The sequence below is a fragment of the Austrofundulus limnaeus genome, unplaced genomic scaffold (genome assembly GCF_001266775.1).
Source record: "Austrofundulus limnaeus strain Quisiro unplaced genomic scaffold, Austrofundulus_limnaeus-1.0 Scaffold176, whole genome shotgun sequence".
NCBI lineage: Eukaryota > Metazoa > Chordata > Actinopteri > Cyprinodontiformes > Rivulidae > Austrofundulus > Austrofundulus limnaeus.
In genome coordinates, this window is record NW_013952578.1 from 198,663 (window position 1) to 200,570 (window position 1,908).

The following is a 1,908-nucleotide window of genomic DNA, read 5'->3' on the forward strand; positions in this document are numbered from 1 at the left end:
CACGTTTTAGGTCAACTCGTTTATTCAAATAAATACACATATTCATGTTTACAGGCTCCATGTTAGGCTGAGGAGTTTGTACATTTCACTGGTGGAATCTGTYATTATCAACATTTTCTGAGACTAATAAAAAAATAAAAAAAAAATAAAAAAAACGCACAAGTATTCCATCCAAAATTACGAGGTTTTMTTTTAATACAAAGGGCTTCATTTGTTTTACAAACATTTACAGTCACATTATTTATTGGATGAACACAGTGGATAATCTCAGCACTTTTTTTTAATCAAACAGGTGATTTCTTTATTGAATAATTGGCTCAGGGGGCTGCGTGATGCCGTGACGCAGAACTGCAGCATGCAGGGCAGAGAGGAGGTGCGCGTGAGGAGCGGGACTCTTCAAACAGGTGACACCTTGTCATCTGTGGCGGAGGCCGGAGATAAAGACTCGTCGTCCTCAGACCGGGAGTAGTCAGTGTGAGTGCTCGCGCACTTGCAGCCGCCGTGCGCGCTCCTCTGCGTGGCTTTGCCCTCCTTCTTGTGCTTCACGCGGCGGTTCTGGAACCAGATCTTCACCTGCTTCTCAGACAGGCTCAGAAACGTGGCGATCTCGATCCGCCTGAGCCGCGACAGGTACATGTTGGCGGAGAACTCCCGCTCCAGCTCCAGGAGCTGCGTGCTGGTGAAAGCCGTGCGCATCCTCTTGCCGTTCTGCACGTGGATGTTCTCGGAGCTGCCTGGAGGAGGAGAGGTGGGGAGGAAAGCTTAGTGACGTTGGAAACGTTTGCGCGCAAATCACTGCGTAAAAGTTGCGCCGCGCAGGTGCTGAGAGCTGCGGACAGGTGCTTACCCACAGAAAGGCAGTGGTACCTCCTCGGGTCTGTGACGCCGAAGGTGGGCGTGCAGACAGGTGTGTGTCCGGGGTGCGCGAGCGCAGAAGCCTGCTGCTGGGCTATCCTCTGACAGAACTGAGCCTCCACCCCTGGGAACTGACTCTTCAGCACCGGGATGCCGCCGCGCGACGACTGGATGTGGGACGTGACGCAGAGCGGGCACACGCAGAAAGTGCCGCTCTTCCTGGAGGGGCACACCGGAGCGGTGACCGTGATCACGCCCGGGGAGTGCATGCCGACAGGCAGGAGGAAGTCTTGTCCCGGAGGCTCCGCCGGTCCCGGTCGCACCGGATCCTTGATGATTAAAGAGTCGACGTAGAAGGACTTGGACATGACTGCGCGCGGGTGGGGGGGTTTCCCTCAGTGGGCAGGAGGATGGCTGCTTCTCATGTGAACCCCTCGGGATCTCCAGAGGTGCTTAAGTTTGATGCTTTAACCAAGGGGACCCCGGAGAGGGCTGGCCTTGCGTCGTCACCCATGTGCGCTCCCGGCTGTCAGTGACCCAAACCACGTGACACTTCAACCACAGGCTGATCGTTTATTGATTTGTTCAGAGAGCTGGAAAATAAACTGTCACGTTTTATTTAGAGTTTAAAATATTTACATCTTTTTCTGAACTGTCAATAAAAATGATTAAATCACTAAAAAAGGCTTTTAATTTTATTTTAAAGACAGAAAAGTTCAACTCAGGACTGTCATGAAGCAAACGATTGAATGGCTGTGTAGATTTTACTAAACGTAATTTGAGCAAAAGTTTTAAACAGTGGGTTATGAAACATCAGGTCCACATGATCTCCAGAAATCAAAATAAAATTTTCACACTTACCACAGAATTGCAACAGTTGTCATGAATTAAATAAAAATGTATTTGTTTTCTAAAGACACAAAGTGTTTACATGTAAAACTGTAACAAACAATATTTAGTTTTTTTATTATTCATGTGTTCTTAAATAAAGTAATGTAAACAACAACGTGTTTCTGTAACAGGCAGAGTTGTAAAGTAACTAAGTACAAATAC

The 1,908-nt window shown here is 48.0% G+C and overlaps 1 protein-coding gene across 1 annotated transcript; it reads right to left on the minus strand.

Annotated features, from left to right (window-relative positions):
- gsx2 (GS homeobox 2) lies at positions 1 to 1,445 on the minus strand. The gene is made up of 2 exons (XM_014017776.1): positions 848 to 1,445; positions 1 to 734 (listed from the first exon to the last, which is right to left on the minus strand). Exons 1-2 carry the CDS (start codon positions 1,221 to 1,223, stop codon positions 397 to 399), a joined length of 714 nt encoding a protein of 237 aa, XP_013873230.1. The 5' UTR covers positions 1,224 to 1,445; the 3' UTR covers positions 1 to 396.
- Positions 1,446 to 1,908: the final 463 nt, after the last annotated feature.

Excerpts from the sequence above, each read along its gene's own strand:
- gsx2 (XM_014017776.1), bottom strand. The coding sequence starts at position 1,223 with ATGTCCAAGTCCTTCTACGTCGACTCTTTAATCATCAAGGATCCGGTG. Across the intron at positions 735-847 it reads GTACCACTGCCTTTCTGTGG|GCAGCTCCGAGAACATCCAC; the intron begins GTAAGCACCTGT and ends CTCCTCCTCCAG.